Source organism: Mobula birostris, chromosome 18, assembly GCF_030028105.1.
Source record: "Mobula birostris isolate sMobBir1 chromosome 18, sMobBir1.hap1, whole genome shotgun sequence".
Taxonomy (NCBI): domain Eukaryota; kingdom Metazoa; phylum Chordata; class Chondrichthyes; order Myliobatiformes; family Myliobatidae; genus Mobula; species Mobula birostris.
This window is the reverse complement of record NC_092387.1, coordinates 46,447,509-46,468,180: the sequence shown is the minus strand read 5'-3', so window position 1 is coordinate 46,468,180 and position 20,672 is coordinate 46,447,509. Positions and strand designations below refer to the sequence as shown.

The window sequence follows — 20,672 nt, the reverse complement described above, 5'->3', positions numbered from 1 at the left end:
TTTATTGCCCCCTCCCTGACCCTCCCTCTCTCTCCCTTTCTTTCTCTCTCTCTCTCACTCCACCCTCCCTCCTCTGATTGCGTTGCTTTACCTGTTCTGCACTAATACTGGCCTTCCCAGCCGCCACCCTGCAGGTCCTGAGTTAGTGACCCGTGCTTGCAAGCGGCCGTCCAGTTGACAGCTGGGGAATTCTGAATCTGAGTTCGCTTTGAAATCCCCCGACACAGCCCAGCGCGACCAGCTGACTCACGCTGAACTTGCAAATGGTGAGCAATTAACACTTCTCTGGTTTGGTTCGGGGGGTTTGCTGTACGGTGCGGGAGCGGAATCATTAATAGCTTTCAGATCATAAAACGTGGAACAGGCTTCAAAGCTGCAGAGAGGAAAAAAAATATTACGTCGACTGGAAAACGAAATCTGAATAGAAGGCGTGCCAAATTATTCAAAGTAATATACAATCTACTTCTCTGCATGAAATTACATTAGCGTCAAACAATGCGTTTTGTTGAATTGAGTTAAGTTTTACATCAGCCGATTGTGAAAAGCAATCCTAGTTGACGTCGCCTCTCTCCTTCGTTGATTTCAGTGTGATGAGTTTCAAAGCTGGGAAATACAGTTTGACATAAATTGAATGTTTGTGCTGGAAGTGTGTGTGTGTGTGCGCGGATCAAAGGTTTTATCCTGGTTACAATTCTGCATGGTGCTGGGCAATGTCTCCATGCAATGCATGTAAAATGTGCTTACGCTGTTAGCTTTTTTCCTGGGTTTGTCAATTCTGCGCTGATATCGCAGCGGTTGCTATGATACTTGTTCGCTGCGAGTATAATCAGATTTGTTTTTTTTTGTTGGGGTTGGGTGAGAGGATGAGGACATGGCGGTGTCCGCGGAGACGCGCTGAATGAAGTATTTACTTTGAGTCAATTTTTAAATAGGACGCAAATATTTACTTTCTTTGCACACACGCAATTTTGTGGAGCAGGGGTTGCAAGCAACTAATTGGATTAACACAAGCTATTCTGAAGATGCTGGGAGTTTAGAGAAACACACAAAATGCTGGAGGAACTCGGCAGGTCAGGCAGCATCTGTGGAAAGGAATAGAGCGTGGACGTTTCGCGCAGAGGTGGGGTTTCTAGAGATGCTACCTGACCTGCTGAATTCCTCCAGCATTTTGTGTGTGTTACTCTTAACTTCCAACATCTTCAGAATTTCTAGTGTTACTAATTGGATTAATTGCTTTTGTTATTGCTGCTGGGGCAAATAATCATTTGGGAAGATGCAAAGAAAAATGAACTGACACAGAGAAAATGCTGGAAAAACTTAGCAAGTCAGGCAGCATCTGTGGAATGAGAAACAAGAGTCAAAGTTTCAGATTCCAGGCTCTATGGCTTTTTTTGTTACACGGAGCCTGGGGAATCTGTGCCTCAGGAGGGCAGAAACCCTCATGCTCCAATGAAAGAACTAGGCTATGACTCTCACTGGGAATACTGCGGGACCCATTGCATTTTCCCACTTTTAACTACAATTTCCAGCAAAAATGCGATTTTGCCTTTGTGGGTAATCTTACCCAGGTTTTCCTCAGCTTCAAGCAATGAACTGTTGGAGAAAGTGTTTCTGTAACTTATTAACACATGAGAACAGCTACCATCTTGAATTTCTGACATCTTCCCCCTTTCTTCTCTGCCCTGAAGAAGGATCTCGGTCCGAAACATAGACTGTTTATTCATTTCCAACCGATGCTGCCTGACCTGCTGAGTTCCTCCAGCATTTTGTGTGTGTTGCTTTGGATTTCCAGCATCTATGGAATTTCTCCCTGAATTTCCTCTTTTGAGAAACTAGCCATTTTATCTGTTGTGCTGATACAACATACAACACACTTTAAATGCATGCACCTATCTGAAAGCCTCCTAAATACCACTATCTGCCACCAGCACTACCCTTTGGAAGCCCATTCCAGGCACCTACTGCTCTCTAAAGTTTCAAAAAAAAAAATCTGCCCTTGGAAAAATGATTCCGTCTACTCTATATGTGCTTCTTGTAATTTTAAAAACTTCTGTTAGGCCTCCCTTCAATCTCTGTTGCTCCAGAGAGAAAAAAAAATCCAAGTTTGTCCAACTTCTCCTTACACTTCATATCCTCTAATCCAGGAAGCATCCTGGTAAATCTCTTCTGAACATTTTCCAAAGCCTCCACGTTCTTCCAGAAATGCAAGGGCGGCCTCACCAGGGTGTTATGTAGCTGTAACATAACTTCTTGACTTAAACTCAATGCCTTGACCAATGAAGACAAATATATGATACGCCCTATTGACCTGCAGGTTCCCAGCTCTGGTTGCATACCTGCTGTTTGTTCCTTGACCTCAGTTCCATCCACACTCTGACTCAATATGGCCTGCAGGAGCAACACCTTGTACTCTGCCTGGGTGGCCTCCAACCTGACGGCAATGAACATAGGTTTCTCTAACTTATGGGATTTTCTCCTGTTACGTACCCCGTAACTGGGTTGCCAAACCAGCAGAAATGGATCACTCAGTTGGAGTCTGGATTACTAGAACTAAGAGAGTTTTATTAAAGAAACAAGCAACACAGTACTCTAATCAAAAGGATAATAAATGCAACAGTTCAGCAATGATAAACACACATGTACACAGAATTAAGATAACAGGATCAATCAAGCTCTATCGTTGTCTAGGGGTAAATGACCAGTTTCAAAGTGACGCAAAGTTCAGTTCAGTTCGCAGTAATCGCTGCCGTGGGAGATGGACAGTGGGGGGAAGGAGAGAGAGAGCAAAACGAATGAATATTCAAACGGCTTCCACACAGACCTTCGCAGTCAGCTTTCGGGCGAGCCCTTTGTGATGTCATCTGAGGTCACCGACCGTGACCCCTCCATTTCCAGATACGATCGTTTCTCTGCGGTGAACCTGGCACCCAGGCAAGGGCGGACACACACCAGGTTCCCGCCGATCGTGCCTTTCCACCCTGTGCGTCTATGGCTTGTCCTGTGACCAGCCGTCCAAAACTTCCCACCGACTTGTGGGAGACGCACCGCTTCCAGGGTCTCGTTACCTCAGGGTGTCGTGTGTGTCCGCCTTAGCGAACCTGCCCCTTTTTATCCCCCTGCTGGGGTATCGCCTGTCCATCACTTCAAACAGGTCAGGGTTCAAAGGGGGAGCCGATCTTGGCAGCTCTCCTTCCGTTAAACTCTCCCATCCCTTCATTAACATCTCCAAATGCTGCCCCATTGTTTTCCTTATCTCTCTCTCTCCTGAAGACAGGTGGCAGACCAACTGCTGATCCCACTGGTGCCAGCACAGGACAGCTAACATCTTAATCTATGTGTATTCTCGTCACACTCCCCTTCCCCTTTTTCTCTTTCTCCATTCTGGCTCCCCTCTTGCCCCTTGTCTTCTCCTCATTGCCCATCACCTCTTTCTGGTGCCTTTCCTCTTTGTCCCATTGTCCCATTTTGTAAAATCCCTCTCAGAAATCATTGGTATTGCTTTATTTTTTAATCACATTTAATTAGCTACAATTTGATACTGCTACTCTGGCACCACTCCGCAATCTCTTGTGAACCACTGTAAAGGATTTTAGCCTCCAGCATCCGACAAGAATCATTCCTTTGTGCTCATCCCTTTCAGTAAGATAGATAGAGCAATTTTAAATGTTGATCTTTCAAAGTGCAGGCCATGAAAATTGTAGTTGGCACTGTGTAACAAACACCCAGAAGATGCAGTATGCTAATGACCAGATACTGGGTATGTTAGCTGAGGAATAAATAAGCCCTCATTCCAAGAACAGGGAATTATTCATGGTGTCTTGGCCATGTTCATTTCTAGAGTCATGTGACCACCTTAATGTATCAGAAGAAAGTGGCATTCAGTTTCTGATCCCCTCCTCTATAAAATACAATATTGCAGTATGTAACACAATATAAACTCATGCTCTCCCCACATCCATTTTAAGGTCTCTTCTCAATTATGTGCAGGTTTCCCCCGCCATCTGAAGTTAGAGCGTTCCTATGAAACGGTTCGTAAGCCGAAATGTCGTAAAGTGAAGAAGCAATTACCATTTATTTATATGGGAAAATTTTGTGAGCGTTTGTAGACCCAAAAATAACCTACCAAATCATGCCAAATAACACATAAAACCTAAAATAGCAGTAACATATAGAAAATGATATGATAAATACACAGCCTATATAAAGTAGAAATACTTCTCTACAACGATTGCCTGCACAGATCTCCGTAGCGAAAATCTCACACAAGCGCCGTCGGCAGAAAATCTCACGCAAATGCTGTTGGCAAAAACACGGCGCAAGTGCTCTCCAGTAACCTTTAAGCTATGAAGCTGCCAAATCATACCAAGTAACACGTAAAAATACACGGCCTATATAAAGTAGAAATAATGTATGTACAGTGTAGTATCACTTACTGGAATTGGGAAGACAGCGTCAAGCACACTGATGATGGTGTGTTAGGCTGAGTCGTTGCAGTTTGAGTGGTGCAGTGGCTCCCACCCTCCAGGCCACTGAGCGATACATTGCCGCGAAGCATGCAGGGGTCCAGCGGTAGCCAGGAGGCACACAGCGCATCTTGAAAAAAGCTGAAACAAACATGCTAATTAATTAGGTGCCACCCGGCACGTAATTGTCAGCCCAGATCAGTGCCGATTTCCGATTGCGTCGTCTCTGATCTGGGCCGACAATTACGTGTCGGCAGCACCTAATTAATTAGCATGTTTATTTCAGCTTTTTTCTTAAAGATATGCTGTGTGCCTCCCGGCTACCGTTGCATTCTCCGCAAATCAGTTTCTGTCCATGGCCTGGGGGTTGGGGTGGTGGGACACTGAGGTATCATCTCATCATCGTCTGTTTCCATTAGAGTAGGCAGCTCATCTTCTTCTATCTCTGCCCGCCTCAATGTCGAAGGTCGAGGTTCGTCGTCTGCTGTGGCTGATGTGGAAGGCTTGCTTGACTGCTGAGCCTCGCGCATTTTTCTATCATACAGTTCTTTGTAAGGACTCAAACCATCCTGCAAATATCCCCTAAACTGACATACCCTTTCAAAATTAAAGTCGTACTTTATCATTACTCATTCGGTTTCGATTGTTATCCTTTTTTCTTCCAATTGCATCAGCTCTTCATCTGTCAGTTCTTGGTCATGGGATGCCAAAACCTCTTCAACATCATCTTCGTCAACTTCCACAGTCCAAACTCACGTTGTCCGTACTTCGTTCACCATGATCGAAACGCTTAATTATGTCTAGTTTTACGCTAAGTGTAACACCCTTACGAGCTCTTTCAGGCTTTTCCGATACGTTAGAACTCATCTTGCAAACGGCTGCTCACAGGCACGTGTTTAAGCAATGCCGGTGAGAATCCGGGGAGAGCGGCTGCTCGGGGCACGCGCTGCCTTTTATCGCGCGCTTTTTTTTGTACCAGTGAAAACACCTTCTGAAAGCGATAACAGGGTACTAATGTAGGTCTTTCACAACAGTGACGTTTCGTAAAGCGAACGTTCGAAAAGCGGGGGACACCTGTAACAACTTTCACTGGTTACTGAAGTCAGCACATTCAGTGAGTGAAGGTCTGCTTCATTAAGAAATTAATCAGATTTTTCCTTGTCTCTTTAACACTTAAACATAGACCCCACAACATGAATGGCTGGGAAGGGATCTGTTTGGTCCCTTTTACAAACTTGGGACAACCCAGAAACTCCTTCCAGCCAGTGAAACACAACAGGTTTGGTCGCTGCTGCGAGTCGGCGGTTGGGAACTGCAAGATCCCACAAGTACCAATGAACTAAATGCCAAACTGAATGAGTTTCGACGTCGTCTGGACAATGAATATGGGTCAGGACACCAGGCTGACCCTAGGGTTTAACCTGTGTAAGCAATGGTTTTACTCGCAGTTGTTAGACCTCTTCCCACCCTACTGCCACCCAGCACACATGTACATTTTGTTTAAAAGCTACGCCACACTTACAGATATGCTCTCAACTGGCACTAGTCACGTTTCATCTTTTATTGCTGCTGTTTCACATATTTATATGACTGCTTAGTTTATTACATTAATGTCAGTAACATTATACTGGCTTACATAAATATGCACCTCACACTTGATGTCAACCTGCCAATGTTCAGGCTATGCCACTCAGGGACTTGTGCTAATATTATTTTGAGACTGTATGTGCTGGATTGTAACTATATGTAAAGTTTTGTACCTTGGCCCCAGAGGAACTATGTTTCATTTAGCCGTATACTGGTATATGGTGGGATAACAATAAACTTGAGCTGATCTGATTGCTGCTTTTTGTTTTCTAGGCGGGAAAGGCACACAGACTGAATCCTGATCAACGTGAGCAGCTGCTGCCCAATCTCAGAGCTGTGGGGTGGGCTGAAGTAGAGGGCAGAGATGCAATTTATAAGGAGTTTGTCTTTAAAAACTTTAACCAGGTGACAATTTATCAGTGGCTGAATGCACAGTAATATAATGCAGAATGTGAACATACCGGGTTTGCAACAAGCCTCCAGTTAAATGTTTATTTTTTTAATGAAGGCTTTTGGTTTCATGACGAGAGTGGCGCTGCAAGCAGAGAAAATGGATCATCACCCTGAATGGTTCAACGTCTATAATAAGGTAGAGATTTCCTGAAAGCCTTTTGCATTTTTAGAAGTCCTGACTAAACACTTTACCGTTGCTGAAACAAAGGGTCAATGCCGTTTGCCGGAGGGTGGTGAATCCGTGGAATTTGTTGCCACGGGCGGCTGCAGAGGCCAAGTCTTTGGTTATGTTTAAGGCAGAAGTTGATAAATTCTTGATTAGTCAGAGCCACGAAGAGATACGGGGAGAAGGCAGGAGATTGATGCTGAGACAGAAAATAGATCAGCCATGATGAAATGGTGGAGCAGACTCGAAGGGCTAAATGGACTAATTCTGCGCCGATATTTTACAGTCTTATGAATCTCAAGGGCTTGCAAACCCTTATAAACAGCAATGTGACAATGACCAGGATTCATTTGAAAGAGCCAAGAGCACGAAACAGATCAGGTGGAGAGAGAAACTTTCACTTTGATGACTTCTAATTTGTGAGAAATGAGAAAACATTCTCCCCCTCCCCCCCCCCCCCAGAAAAGTGATGCAAGGAAGAGGAGAGTGGAGGGGAAGAAATCTGTGTAAAGGACAGACAGACCAGATGAGATGATGTTGAGAGAGAGTGGTGAAAGAAGCTGGAGATGTGAATGAAGGAGAGAAGACAAAAAAAAATTAAGCTGGAACTGTGAGATTTTGAAATAAGAGAATTATGGAAATACTTATGTCAGATAGCATAGTTATAAAGCAAAAAATAGAGTTAATGTTACTTGATGACCTTGTATTGTAACTGACATGAACAGGAAAGGTTGATTATCTGGAAATTGTTGCATTTACTGTCTAGACCAGAGGGCTGCATTTGCCAAGATTGAAGATGAAATAATATTCCTTGAGTTTACGTTTGGCTTCGAAGAAACAGTGTGGAGGCAGCCAGATGATAAATTAAAATGGCATCCCATTCCCAACCGGCTCCTTGGCTTCTTACATTGTTTCAACACAAGCTGAAGAACCAGGATATGCAATCTTTTGCTTTTCTATTATTGTTGTAATGATGGGGGGTGTGTATGTGTGTGTGTTCGTGTGTGTGTTCATTAGTGTTCGGGACGAGGCAATGGTGGTAGAATCAATGTTGACCCAGGACACCTCTAGTGCTTCACGGGCGAGCAAACAATGCTTCACTTTCACACGTCATGCAGAACATGGCAGCCCTGACAATGAGACATTCCCTCAGTCCTGCACTGGTGGCAAGAGATTTTGTCTAGATTGGGATCCAAGCCCACAACCTTCTGACTCCAGACAACTGAGCAATCCCCTGCACCACAGCCACCTCTAAACATCACTCTGTGTTTGGGTTTCCTCTCGTGTCTCAAAGATGAGTAGGTTTATGAGTTAACTGGCTGCTGTGAATTGCCTCTGGAATGTAGGTGAGTTGGTAATAGTTGATGAGAATATGGAGAAAATAACCAAAAAAAAGGCCAATGGAGAAGTGGTGAGTGGTGTAAAATGATTGCTTGGTGGTCAGTATGGACTTGATGGGCCAAAGGGCCCAGTTCCCTCACCATTTCTCTATTGTTACATCAATAAATCTACACAAATGTCACGTAGTTTTTGTGGGGCATGTCATTTTCATGAGAGTAGACATAATGGCACTTTTACACCAGTATTTGTGTCAGGAGCAACCAAGTCACATCAGATACAACCGATCCAGTGTGCCATCAGGCATGTGACAATTCATGCTGAGTCCAATTTTCCTCAGTACAGACTTACACAATTTGAAAAGGTAACCCGGGTTTTCATTTCACACCTGTCATGTGGAACACTGTCGGGAAACCAAAGGAAGACAACCATATCACTAGAACCCTGTTTCTTTGCAGGTCCACATAACTCTAAGCACACACGAGTGTGGCGGGCTCTCTGAGCGAGACATTAAACTGGCTACCTTCATGGAAGAATCCACGGTTGGTCAGTGACATTCAAGGACAGCACCAGTTGATGGTACAAAAATGACCAATGGCTGAGGTGGAACCTAGCTCAATACAGACCTCAGCATATGTTAAAAGTGCATGTTCATCACCCATTAAGAGTCAAGCTGTATTCAAATATGACTGAATAGTACATCACTTGTAGCAGTATTAGTATACCACATGAGGAAATGTGCCTTCTATCAATAAAATTAATGGTTTCATTCATGCAAGTGATTATACTTGGAATGCAAACATATAAACTTCAAAACAGACTTGATACAACAATTCAGAGATTACAGTGTTTCACATGCAGAATGAGATTATAAAATTAAAACACAAAATAATCTGCAGATTCTGGGGTCAAAGCAACACTCACAACACGCTGAAGGAACTCAGCATGACTCTACTGCCATGACGAGGCTAAACTCAGGTTGGAGGAGCAACACCTCATATACTGTCTAGGTAGTCTCCAGCCCCTTGGTATGAACATAGAATTCTCCAACTTCTGGTAATTCCCTTCCCCTACCCCTATGTCACTCTGCCCCCTCCCCCAGCTGCCTACCACCTCCCTCATGGTTCTGTCTCCTTCTACTACCCATTATGCTTTCTCCTGTTCTTTCTTCACCTTTCCTGCCTATCACCTCCTTGCTTCCCCTCCGCCACCCCTTTATCTTTCCCCTTACCGGTTTTTCACCTGGAACCTACCAGCCTTCTCCTTCCCACCCTCCCCCCACCTTCTTTATAGGGCCTCTGCCCCTTCCCCCGACGGTCCTGATGAAGGGTTCCGGCCCAAAACATCGACTGATCGTTTCCACGGATGCTGCCCGACCTGCTGAGTTCCTCCAGCCTGTTGTGAGTGAGATTATAAAATCCCCTTGAGATGTGCACCATTCTGTTATTCCCTGTGCCAGGAAAATGGCAGCCACTGGTCCCAGCTCTGGTCAATTGATCTTTATGGCAAAGGTTTAAGATGATGTACTGATGAACTTAGTCCTACAACAGGGAAACAGGCAATTTTGCCCTCAGATGATTCCTAAGAACAACCAAATGGATACAGGCCCTTTGGCCTAACCAGTGCGTGTCATTGGGTACCCAATCCCGTTTTTCATCAGCCTTAGTATTTAAACTAAATTTTCAATATAGGGTGAGAACCTCTTTTCCATCATTTCAGGCAATGTTAAGAGATTTCAGTTGTGCCATGTGTGGGAAAAAGATTGTTCTGAAAAAGCTCCCATACTTTTCCTTTAAACCAATGCTTCCTAGCATTGTTCTACTAAAGGAAAACATTTCACACCATCTTCCCTATTGATGTCACTGATAACTTTGACATCAATTAAGTGCCCCTCAGCCTTCTGTACTCCAAAGAAAGCAAACCTAGCCTATCCACAGTTCTTGTGGCAGAAATGTCCAACCCCAGACAGCATACTGGTGAATCTCCATTGCATTCCCCTCCTGTGCAATCACATCCTTCCTACAATGTGACCTAAGAGCCTTAAACATTGAGGGATTGTACTCCATACACTGACTGACTGATCTTTGATGGCAGATTGAACACTTAGCATAGCAGTTCATGAGATACTATTACAGCTTGGAGCTTTCCGGTGTTCAATACCAGCATCATTCTGTACGTCTTCCACATGGAATGCGTGGGTTTTTCCCTGGTGCTTCATACCGGGTAGGTTAATTGGCCATTGTAAATTGTCCTGTGATTAGGTTAGCGTTAATTCGGGTTGTGGGGTTGCTGGGGCAGCATGGTTTGAAAGACCTGAAGGGCTTACTCCGTGCTGTATAAAATTACTTTTCCAGGACCATGATCCCAAACAATGCAACTTCAAAACCTGTTAGCATCCCTCTTTCCCAAGCACATCCAACTCTATAATCTCCAGTGTTTCAGCTCACAAAGAACTGGTTGTCGGTTGAAATCCCAGTGAGGAAAATTGAAGCATACATCAAGTTCACGATGGGATGAGCTCACAAACATCAGTGCTGATCTGACTACAACACTTAATGCAGGGTGCAGTTTTTCAAATTCAACACAAGAAATAATTATGGGTACTGGAAAACTAGCAGTAGGTGATGGAAATACAAGTTAGGCAGTATCTTGAGAGAGAAGCAGGTCAATCTGATGTTGAACAGCTTTTGAGGAGGGGGGCAAAAGAAAAGGGCAGGGAGGGTCAGGCGACGGAAAAGAGCGGGGAGTAAAAGACCAAACACAAGGGAAATGAATGTAAATACTGGAACAGTTTCAACAAATTAAGTTTATTACCAAATATCAATTACAAACTTGTTAATACATATTACACCAAATAAATTTGGATGATTTTCTGAAAGGAATACAGAGGTACAGGGTTTGCACAGCTGCATACAAACCATCTGCTGGAATGGCCCCCTCTAGTTACTACACACATCACAATACACACAGGTTCAATGTCTTCCATCTTGCACCAAACTGACACAAAACAGGCAATCCTCAGTAACCTTCAGGTAAGAATTCCCCCAGCAGAGTTGAGTGACGTTTTGAGCAGAGACCAGTGCCACACACTAATAAAGGGACTACGCACCATGCAACACTGATCTACTGTCAAGTGGACAGAAATGTGGGACGGGTTTACAGGGAAACGGGAGAGGGAGAAGCTTCTTCGCGTCACGTTACTGTGCAAAACTGGCCAATCCGTCTCCCTGCTATCGAAACATGACTGAGTAAAGCTGAGGGAACACCAGAAACAATTTTTGAATCATTTTATGAAACATTACAGTAATTTCCAATTGCATGGTGCAGGGGTGCAGCTCAACAGGAACCCAACATCTAGTCAGAGTTCAGAACCATTGGCCACACTGCCTCAAGTTTGTACCAGGAAAACTAGAAGTCAGTGGGATGGGTTTACAGACTCTTACAGACTGAAATCTGAAGAGTGTTATGGCTTAAATGTGGAGAAAGTTGAGAACACCACTTTATGGCTGTCCTATTTAAAAAGGTCAGAAAACACTACAGAAATATTCTCTTAGAAATAGATGTCAAGTTTCTAAAGATGGAATGAGATGCAACCATTCATGCTAGCAGAGTGCCACCCGTTTAAACCTGTTTGGAGCCACAGACTGGTGGGGGAAAAACAGTGCACTTTCTGTTGACTGCTGTGGGTCTGTGCCTCCACTGGGATTTTACACACTGATCTTCATCATCTGCTTGGACTCAGCGAAGCTTGCTACGTGGGGAAATAACCGAGTAGTGCACAGTGTATGTGCTTTGCCCAGTGGGCACTGGTATATAGCCTGACATTGCCAGCATGTCACAGTTCAAGCTAACTAGTCGCAGGGTGCTGGTGTTTCATGGAGCTTCAGTCTCATTCACGTTTCCATATTCAAGTCTGCCATTGCAGGGGTCTAACAGCACAACCAGCAATATGGAAGGCCGGGGGAAAAAATTACGTGGCACGAGTTTTACTGGCAGCTGACTTTGGGAAGTGTGTCCCAGAACATTTTGTTAACGATTACTGCTGCAAAGCAGAATTTGCAGTTGCGTGTACCAGGAGAGAAAGGAATAATGTTCAAGAATTAGTAAAAATCGAGCCCACTTTTAAAGATAGCATTAAAGTACCGTTAAAATCTTGCCACTATTATTCACAAGTGCTCCCTGATAAAGCATGCACTAGCGTGCAGTTTGGCGACACGAGAGTCGCACTCTGAGCAATTGCTACAGTAAGTGCAGATTTTCAAGACGTCACCTAAGGTTACATGTGATCTCAGGCTCCGCCTCAGTGACGAAGCAACAGAAGTATCCAAAAACACCGACACACATGTAATTGAGTGAAACACACACTCTATGACACACGCTGAAATACTTCAAACCATTAATTTCAACAATGGGGAACATTGAAAGGAAGATACTCCTACAGTCTCAAAGGAGCGAGTCAGGTGTCATTTCTTGAAATTGAAAAAAAAAATCACATCCCTTTGTAATATCTGATCAATTTGAAAAACCAGACAACAAAAATTGCACAGCAATCATTTTTTAAATGCGATTTTTAAGGCAGCCGAGAAACCCGTCTCCAATCTGTCAGTGAATATAACAGTGGTTTTATTTTGAGTTCAAAACAGTCTGCTGGTTGAGGCGAAAGGCAACGTTGTTTGTGCAATTTTTGGAAACAATGGAACTGTGTTCGAGGTATTGCAGCCCTCTACATGAAATGGGGAAAAACTGTGCAATCAGTGAGAGTGAGCTGTAATTATGTATATTTCATGGTAAACTAGAGCCTCCAGGCTGCTCATCCATTTGGTTAGGATTATGAACCATGAAATCTTTAGCTAACCCCTGACATTTCCACCCACTCCTGTCTACATCAATCACAAGATCATGATTCCCTCAAAAGATCACATTTTGCTGGAACATCAAACACAATTCCAATGTGAAAAAGACCAAACAGAGGCTGCCACTCCAGGGTTATAATGTCCCTTATTCATCTGGGTAAGGACCTGTGTCTAGATGAGCAATTAACATTCATCACTCCCTCCTCCCACTCTGGTAGCTGACGAATCTCCAGGCGCTAACCTGTTAGCGCAGGTTTACACTGAGAGTTACCAGTAATGACGAAACACAAGATTTGCTCCTTTGAGAAAAATTCCGCTAAGACGTTTCACGCAAATGGAAAGAAAGTTTAGAAAGGCATCAAGGTGAATTGCCACTTGCCTCCAAATCCTCAGCAAATCAGTCACCAATGCTCAAACCATTGGAACGTCCTCCTCAAAAATCTGTGAATTCCCTTTCTGTTTACAAAAAAAATAAATTTCATACTTGGATATTGTGCTGCTCATGGGCCAAATTAATTAGTTTGAGTACAAGATACCACAAAGGTATAAAATAAAGGCTTTTGGGCTTCAGAAGTGGCAAATAGGACACAAAGAAAGAATCAACCCCACCTTATCCAATTACATATTCCCAGATTTCTATCTGCCTGCAAAAAGCAAGGAAGAGAATTTGGTTCTGGACACCTCAGACATCTTCTAAAACTTTCTCTTGCCAGTCAATCCTTGATTTCTTTATTAAAAAGCTGCTTGGTGCCGTTCAGTGCTGCATTAAATCTCCATTCATGTGGCTCTTCTCGTTGTTGGGAAGTTCGGTGCTGTAGAGGCAGTCCAGGAATCCGTGCGATATTTCTGTTACCAGAGAGCGATCAGGAATCGACTGTGCCATCCCATAGATAGCACCCTGTGGAGAGAGGAAGGGAAATTGAGTTCAGGTCATGACAGAGTGCCCTACAACAAACTGACAATATGAAATAGTTCTACAGCAAAAATCTCAACTAATGGACTCCATCCTCCAAGAAGGCCACAACTTTGTCATGTCTTAATGATCCAGAGAACTATGCTGGCTGGAGTCAGGGCTTTGTGCTTTGGCTTTTGGTAGGGTCACTCATGCCAAACAGCTCTAACGATAGAGACCAGACTAAGAGTGGTCCACCAGTCCTTCAGGTTTGGGGGTTTAGCTCAGGGCTAACAATCCTGACTGCTAAAACAAAATTGTTACTGAAACAGCAATGAATGACCCCACTACATCTGAGTGCGACGGTATTCCTGCATCTCCGTTCAGGTCTTGTATGACTAACAGTAGTGAAAACCCAGAGGAAGTTACTGACGTGATAAAGTAAACCCTGAACACTGCCAAAGATGGAGGACCTTCACTGCTATCCTAAATGCGACGGGCATAATGGGCAGTAGGTAATGGACTCCATAATCAGAGGTCCAAAAGCAACTAGGGAGACATCATGCAGGATTCCCTGAAGGTTAACTTGCAGGTTGAGTGGGTCGTAAGGAAAGCAAATTCATTTTGAGAGGACGAGAATGTAAAAGCAAGGACGTAACCACATTTGGAGTATTGTGAATAGTTTTGAGCCCATTGTCTAAGAAAGCGTGTGTTGGAGAGAGTCAGAGGAGGTTCACAAGAATGATCCCGGGAAATGAAAGGATTATCTTATGAGGAGCTCAGGGCCTATTCTCACTGGAGTTTAGAAGAATAAGGGGGGAGCTCATTGAAACCTATCAAATATTGAAAGACCTAGGGTAGACATGGAGAGGATATCTCCTATAGTGGGGGAGTCTGGGACCAGACGGACCAGCCTCGGAATAGAAGGATGTCCCCTTAGAACAGAGATGAGGAGAAGTTTCTTTTGCCAGAGGATGGTGAATCTGTGGAATTCATTTCCACAGATGGTCACGGAGACTAAATCATTTGTTATATTTAAAGTGGAACTTGAGTCAAAAGTTACGGGGAGAAGGCAGGAGAATGGGGCTGAGAAGATTGATAAATAAGCTATGATAGAATGGTAGAACAGACTTGATGGGCCAAATGGCCTGATTCTGCTCCTATGCCTTATGGTTATATAATCTTACTGTATGTAAAACAAAAGTATTTTTATTGTCAAACAATCCAGAATGTTTCAACAAAATCCTGTCCAATGAACGTCAACGTTGTGCCACAAGGAGAGCTGTTTGGGGCCTTGAGATCAGTGGTACCTATAACCCTGAAACTCAAACATTCCCCAGCAAAACCCAAGCAGTCATCCACTGGTAAACTGACCCCACTTCATCAACCACCTCCAGGTTTGGGTTCTCCCACTCCAAGTACACAGGTACACTAACATTGACTGCTGTTCAGGTTCCATTCCTAGAAGCAGTAGTTATTCAAGGTTTTCAAAGTAAAAATTTATGTAGAGTTTTCATGTTCTCAAGCATTCAAAGGTCACTCAGATGCTGTCACTCAGATCTAAAAGTAATTGAAACACTTGATCCAACTTAACTAAATCAAATAAAGACTCTTAATTGCCTTTCTCCTGGCATCTTGATTTCTCTCAATTTGCTGGTTGCTATGGCAGTTAACCTAGGATGGATTCAGTCACTAAGATTGGAAAGGTCAAGTACAGGCCGAATCGAGGCGGCGGAGCCCAGGCCTGACAGCGTATTGAAGTGACAAGGCCCAGATCCAAGAGCTAGGGCTGAGCTGAGGATTGACCAATTTAAGCACCGGGCCAGATTGAAAAGGTCAGGACATCGGGGCGAGAGACGGGCCAGTGATCAGCTCATTGCTTGGCAAAGTGAGAAGTACTCATCTCTGTGCTGAACTGAGGCTGTGGCCTGCAACTAATGGGCCCCTGGACCTGCCGTGACTGGCTTCGTGGCTGTGGACTCACTTTCATAAACTTTAGTTGTGAATGTTATTTGCTTATTTTTTATTGTTTGCACGATTTGGTTTTTTTTGGCACATTGGGTATTTGACAGTTCTATTGAATGCCTTTGTTTGGTGGCTACCTGTAAGGAGATAAATCTCAAGGTTGTATATAGTATACATACTTTGATAATGAATGTACTGTACTTTTAATTTTACCCAGTTAGTTCAGTAAGGTGGCTCAGTAGTGTAGCAGTTAGCGTAGCATTACAGTGCGAGCTTTAAGATCAGGGTCCAATTCCCACTGTTATCTGTGGGGAGACTGACCATGTGGATTTCCTCCCAATTGCAGGGATGTATGGGTAAGGGTGAGTAAGTTGTGGGCACGCTATGTTGGCATCAGAGGCATGGCAATGCTTACATACGGCCCCAGCACATCTCAGTCTGTATTGGTCAATGGCTTAAATGATGCATTTCACTGTGTGTTTCAATGTACTGTAGATGTGACAAATAAAGGTAATCCGTAATCTCAGTATATGGAATCCCCAGATAAACAGTGCCGGTGTACCATGAATGACCCTCTGCTACACTAAAGTCTACCCAGGAATAACCCATTTATGCATTTACCAGCACAATCTCAGAGCATAATCAACCTAGGGTAGACACCAAGCGTTTGATCAAGGGGTAGGTTTATAAAAGACCATCCTAGACGGAGAGATGGGGAAAATTTTGTGCAGGAAAGGGAGACGTTGGGAAGGAGTTCCACTATTCAGCATTTTGGAGCTAAGGAACCCAAGAGCAGAGCAGTGTTAGCCAAGGATGCACAAGGAAGGAAAACAGGGCGCTAAAGACATTCACAAAGCAGGAGGGGTGAACCCAAACGAGGGAGTCTTGCAAACTGATGCTTAACTGGGTGTCCAGACAAAGGAAACAGAGTTTGACAATGTTCAAAGTGCACTTCCATGACCTGCTGTGTTTCCCACATTGCTTTTATTCTCATAGAACCAACTTGACTTGGAGCTCCCTGGTTATCGTTCCCAGTTAAAGGCTGATTTATACTTATGTGTCAAATCAACGGCGTAGCCGCAAACCCTACGCGGATCCCTACGCCGTAGCCTGACGCGCACCTCTCCCAAAATGTAACTACGCATCGTGGCAACGCAGACCTCAACAACTGTGATTGGTCTGCTTGGTAGCGTCGCATTTCCTCCTACGCTGCAATAGCTTCCCATTGGGCGACTGAAGGGCAGGGAAGGAACTCTGGCTGCAATGCTTTCCATAAAGCTTTACAGACCTCCGAAATTATGGAGGACACATTCTGCTTTTACGAAAAAAGACGCTCGCTTTAAACTTGTTTACCCTGAGAAAGACTACCATGACCATGAAGCCTTGCATGGGCAGGTGTGTGCGCATGCGTGACGTGCCTGAATTGCAGAGCAATGCAGACACACCAACACACAAGTATACACGAGGAATTCTGCAGATGCTGGAAAATCAAGCAACACATATCAAATTTGCTGGTGAATGCAGCAGGCCAGGCAGCATCTCTAGGAAGAGGTACAGTCGACATTTCAGGCCGAGACCCTTCGTCAGGACTAACTGAAGAAAGAGCTAGTAAGAGATTTAAAAGTGGGAGGGGGAGGGGGAGATCCAAAATGATAGGAGAAGACAGGAGGGGGAGGGATGGAGCCAAGAGCTGGACAGGTGATTGGCAAAAGGGATATGAGAGGATCATGGGACAGGAGGCCCAGGGAGAAGGAAAAGGGGGAGGGGGGGAACCCCAGAGGATGGGCAAGGGGTATAGTCAGAGGGACAGAGGGAGAAAAAGGAGAGTGAGAGAAAGAACGTGTGTATATAAATAAATAAATAACGGATGGGGTACGAGGGGGAGGTGGGGCATTAGCGGAAGTTAGAGAAGTCAATGTTCATGCCATCAGGTTAGAGGCTACCCAGACGGAATATAAGGTGTTGTTCCTCCAACCTGAGTGTAGCTTCATCTTTACAGTAGAGGAGGCTGTGCATAGACATGTCAGAATGGGAATGGGATGTGGAATTAAAACGTGTGGCCACTAGGAGATCCTGCTTTCTCTGGCGGACAGAGCGTAGGTGTTCAGCAAAACGATCTCCCAGTCTGCATCGGGTCTTACCAATATATAGAAGGCCACATCAGGAGGACCGGACACAGTATATCACCCCAGCCGACTCACAGGTGAAGTGTCGCCTCACCTGGAAGGACTGTCTGGGGCCCTAAAAGGTGGTAAGGGAGGAAGTGTAAGGGCATGTGTAGCACTTGTTCCACTTACAAGGATAAGTGCCAGGAGAGAGATCAGTGGGGAGGGATGGGGGGGACGAATGGACAAGGGAGTCGCGTAGGGAGCGATCCCTGTGGAAAGCAGGGGGGGGGGGAGGGGAAGATGTGCTTAGTGGTGGGATCCAGTTGGAGGTGGCGGAAGTTACAGAGAATAATATGTTGGACCCGGAGGCTGGTGGGGTGGTAGGTGAGGACCAGGGGAACCCTATTCCTAGTGGGGTGGTGGGAGGATGGAGTGAGAGCAGATGTGCGTGAAATGGGGGAGATGCATTTGAGAGCAGAGTTGATGGTGGAGGAAGGGAAGCCCCTTTCTTTAAAAACGGAGGACATCTCCCTCGTCCTGGAATGAAAAGCCTCATCCTGAGAGCAGATGCGGCGGAGACAGAGGAATTGCGAGAAGGGGATGGCATTTTTGCAAGAGACAGAGTGAGAAGAGGAATAGTCCAGATAGCTGTGAGAGTCAATAGGCTTATAGTAGACATCAGTAGATAAGCTGTCTCCAGAGATAGAGACAGAAAGATCCAGAAAGGGGAGGGAGGTGTCGGAAATGGACCAGGTAAACTTGAGGGCAGGGTGAAAGTTGGAGACAAAGTTAATAAAGTCAACGAGCTCAGCATGCGTGCAGGAAGCAGCGCCAATGCAGTCGTCGATGTAGCGAAAGAAAAGTGGGGGACAGATACCAGAATAGGTTCGGAACATAGATTATTCCACAAAGCCAACAAAAAAGCAGGCATAGCTCGGACCCATACGGGTGCCCATAGCTACACCTTTAGTTTGGAGGAAGTGGGAGGAGCCAAAGGAGAAATTATTAAGAGTAAGGACTAATTCCGCTAGACGGAGCAGAGTGGCGATAGAGGGGAACTGATTTTGGGTCTGGAATCCAAAAAGAAGCGGAGTGCTTTGAGACCTTCCTGATGGGGGATGGAAGTATACAGGGACTGGACATCCATGGTGAAAATAAAGCGGTGGGGGCCAGGGAACTTAAAATCATCGAAAAGTTTAAGAGTGTGAGAAGTGTCACGAACATAGGTAGGAAGGGATTGAACAAGGGGGGATAAAACCGTGTCAAGGTATGCAGAAACAAGTTCGGTGGGGCAGGAGCAAGCTGAGACAATAGGTCTGCCAGGACAGGCAGGTTTGTGGATCTTGGGTAGGAGGTAGAAACAGGAAGTGCGAGATGTGGGAACTGTAAGGTTGGTAGCAGTGGATGGATGATCCCCTGAGCGGATAAAGTCGGTGATGGTGTGGGAGACAATGGCCTGGTGCTCCTTAGTGGGGTCACGATCGAAGGGTAAATAAGAGGAGGTATCCGCGAGTTGTCGCTGTGCCTCGGCAAGGTAGAGGGCACTTCACCTGTGAGTCGTCCGGTGCTCCCGATGTGGCCATCTATATATTGGTAAGACCCGACGCAGACTGGGAGATCATTTTGCTGAACACCTACGCTCTGTCCGCCAGAGAAAGCAGGATCTCCCGGTGGCCACACATTTTAATTCCACATCCCATTCCCATTCTGACATGTCTATCCACGGCCTCCTCTACTGTAAAGATGAAGCCACACACAGGTTGGAGAAACAACAACTTATATTCCGTCTGGGTAGTCTCCAACCTGATGGCATGAACATTGACTTCTCTAACTTCCGCTAATGCCCCACCTCCCCCTCGTACCCCATCCGTTATTTATTTATATACACACATTCTTTCTCTCTCTCCTTTTTCTCCCTCTGTCCCTCTGACTATACCCCTTGCCCATCCTCTGTGTTTTCCCCCCCCCTCCCCCTTTTCCTCCTCCCTGGGCCTCCTGTCCCATGATCCTCTCATATCCCTTTTGCCAATCACCTGTCCAGCTCTTGGCTCCATCCCTCCCCCTCCTGTCTTCCCCTATCATTTTGGATCTCCCCCTCCCACTTTCAAATCTCTTACTAACTCTTCCTTCAGTTAGTCCTGACGAAGGGTCTCGGCCTGAAACGTCGACTGTACCTCTTCCTAGAGATGCTGCCTGGCCTGCTGCGTTCACCAGCAACTTTGATGTGTGTTGCTTGAACGCACAAGTATAAATGCTCACGACAGCATAGCCCACTTGCGTAGGCTGCGGCGCAAGCTGGTACGCACAAGTATAAATCAGCCTTAAGTCTACATTCTTGGAATAGACAAAATGCCCAGCAGGCAAAAATATCGTACAACTCTAGACTGCCCATATGACTATAATTAACTTGAACATCCTTTGCCTTTTGCTTCTTTCCATCAAGCTTTGCAACCAAACCAAACTTTACAAAGTTTTGCCCACTTTGTTCAGGGTGCAGGTAAAAGGGAGTTGTTGATTAAATGCAGAATACAGCAGGACATCCTTGCACGCAACACCCTGCTCCAACTCACCCGGCCGGTCGTCTTCTCGGAGGGGTTTTTCATTATTTCAGCTACACTCTGACGAACATCCTCCACAAACTGATCGGCCACACCGCTCCTGGTGTGCAGAAGCGTCACACATATGTGAATGCTGGAAGGAAGCAGGTAACAAACGTTAACACAACCAGGATGCTCAGTCAGTGTTCCACTGGGGCTTCCCAGGGATGCCAGGCAAACATGGTTTGTAGAAATACTCCTAATAAACAACACGGTGCACTGTTCAAACTAGAGAATTTGGGAAAACTTG

General features: G+C 45.0%; 2 protein-coding genes across 2 annotated transcripts in view; one reads left to right on the top strand and one right to left on the bottom strand.

The window, feature by feature from the left end:
* Positions 1-97: 97 nt before the first annotated feature.
* Positions 98-8,780, top strand: pcbd1 (pterin-4 alpha-carbinolamine dehydratase/dimerization cofactor of hepatocyte nuclear factor 1 alpha). Its single transcript, XM_072282024.1, has 4 exons — positions 98-266; positions 6,324-6,455; positions 6,559-6,639; positions 8,466-8,780. Exons 1-4 carry the CDS (start codon positions 264-266, stop codon positions 8,559-8,561), a joined length of 312 nt encoding a protein of 103 aa, XP_072138125.1. The 5' UTR covers positions 98-263; the 3' UTR covers positions 8,562-8,780.
* A 2,015-nt stretch (positions 8,781-10,795) lies between these two features.
* Positions 10,796-20,672, bottom strand: part of sgpl1 (sphingosine-1-phosphate lyase 1) — a 104,224-nt gene continuing 94,347 nt past the window's right edge. The window contains exons 13-14 of the mRNA XM_072282601.1: positions 20,396-20,516; positions 10,796-13,758 (exon numbers count right to left, since the gene is read on the bottom strand). Coding sequence (XP_072138702.1) covers positions 13,615-13,758; positions 20,396-20,516 — 265 coding nt within the window. The 3' untranslated portion in view covers positions 10,796-13,614. The remainder of the gene's footprint in view (positions 13,759-20,395; positions 20,517-20,672) is intronic.